A 2,170-nucleotide genomic window follows, 5' to 3' on the forward strand; every position below is an offset into this window, starting at 1 on the left:
TATATATATATATAGGCCTACGTTTTTACGTCTGAGTATCAACAAAAAATCAACTCCATTCAACTGTACTCTGTCTTTCAAACAGATAAATTCAACATTAAACTCCCTTACACCCTCCGCAGGGATCTTGCCTCTCAATGATTGTCAAAAATAAAAATAACTCTTTATAAAGATTGACAAATGGCACTGTACAAAACAAATACACATGTACTCTAAAGCTATGTTTATATTATGGGAATACGATCTTTTAGAAATTCAGACGAGATTAAACTAATGAGACGTCTGCAAAGAAAAAAAAACAATCAATAAACACATTCCTGCCTCTTTTTCTCACCCTGTTTCAGACAAAAAGGGAACGCCATCGGATGGACATAAATTGTCGAAATGATGATAATAATAATAATAATAAGTAATAATAATAATAATAATAATAATGATAATAATAATAATAATAATAATAATAATAATAATAATAATAATAATAGAAATAATAGTAGTAGGTCCGTCAATGTCTGACAATGGCCACATGGACAATAATCTATTATCTTATCCTATCTTATCTTATCTTCGTAGAACGGTTCTTTCTTATCTATTTCCTTTCAAGATGTCGAATTTCAATGTTCAGCCATAAAATATAATATACATGTATTAATGTGTAATATTCTCCCTTTGCTCCCTCCTCAGGCCGAGTCCCGCCCCAGTTACACCGGTAGCCGAATGTGGCCGAAGAAGTCCGAAGCGAACCGAAGAACTTTCACGGAGGAGCAACTGCGCATGGGCGAGAGCGTGATCAACTTGCAGATGGGGACCAACAAGTTTGCTAACCAGGCAGGAATGAACTTTGGCAAGAAAAGGATGATCACAAAGGACTGATAGCATTTAGGAAAATTTAAGCAATTTCAACGGAGGGTACTCAAGAAAACGCTATGGATTACAGCAGCCCTGACCAGAATTTTTAATTCTTTTTTTTAAATACAGTAACTTTTTAAAAGACTCAAAAAGTAGCTTCTTCTTTTCCTAGGGATTGGAGAACAAACGAAAAAGAAAATATGCCTACCTAAAGAATAATGGTAATGTCTGGCATGCAAGAAGAGGACAAAACCTCGTTGTGAAAAAGTTACTTCTGTCAACCAAAGCTAAGGACAGCGTAACATGGCTTTGATAAATCTGTGTAGCAAATATACGATAAAGTCAAAGTTGATTACTTTTTTAAAATAAAAATTATTATGATGAAAGTATAAAAAAAGGGCCGTAGCTTTTTCTTGAGAACCCTTATATATCGCTTTAGGTATTACTACTTTATCGTATCAAGCATGTATGTTCCAACGAGTTAAATTCTGCACTTATCAGAGACGTCTTTGATATTTTGTGAATGAGATTTAAATATCAAACAATTGGTTGTACATTAGGGGATTTAAGCTGATCATAGGACACAACTTTCTATATCTAACCCAAAATGTTACCTCTTAGAGAGTAAAGGGTCGTTTATCTGCGGTCCTTTACCTCATAAAGGCAATTTACAAACTTTCTCATTGATCGTTTATATGTGCAGCAGTCTTTTTCTACGTTTGAGGAACTGAAAAAATACCTCATGCATTAACCAAGTAAAACACGGAATATTATTAGAAGCAAAGAATATTAAAAGCAAAGAATATAAGGAGCAAAGAATGCTAAGGAGCAAACAAATCGCAGCAGAGCTACAATTAAGAAGATAAATACAAACCATGCAGTATAGGATGCACATTAGGCCTGCAGTTTCTCATTGGTTTTCTGTTTTCAATTCGCAATTGTATATCCCTTCCGATGGAAAAGCACACGACAGAATTGTATACGTATATCAGAACGTCCAAAGTGCATGAGGTAACCAAGAGAAAAGAGTGGATAAAGACAAGAGAGAATCCAACAAAGATCTCTGTCTGCTGAATATCATGCCCACAAAGTAAGTTTTGAGTTATGAAGAGTCAAACAGACACATCCAGATATATTCGATTAATACGTTTCAACGAATAGTAGGGTGACGACTTTTTTCAACCCGAACATACATACATTAACGCAACGCGTACCTTTAAAGCTTCACTTTTCTGTTTGAGTATGTGCAAACGCCTACATTTTTAAAACTCCATGTGCCCCTATGTTAAGGTGCACTGTGACGTGTATCGTTTTTATTAGC

General features: G+C 34.8%; 1 protein-coding gene across 1 annotated transcript; it reads left to right on the forward strand.

Annotated features, from left to right (window-relative positions):
- Positions 1 to 682: 682 nt before the first annotated feature.
- Positions 683 to 1,633, forward strand: LOC106013066 (myophilin; the record flags this gene model as incomplete). Its single annotated transcript, XM_013087808.2, is given in 1 exon segment — positions 683 to 1,633. A coding segment is annotated over 1 exon segment (191 nt), but the record flags the coding sequence as incomplete, so codon positions are not given.
- Between the last annotated feature and the right edge of the window lie 537 nt (positions 1,634 to 2,170).

This window comes from Aplysia californica, unplaced genomic scaffold (assembly GCF_000002075.1).
Source record: "Aplysia californica isolate F4 #8 unplaced genomic scaffold, AplCal3.0 scaffold00641, whole genome shotgun sequence".
NCBI classification, from domain to species: domain Eukaryota; kingdom Metazoa; phylum Mollusca; class Gastropoda; order Aplysiida; family Aplysiidae; genus Aplysia; species Aplysia californica.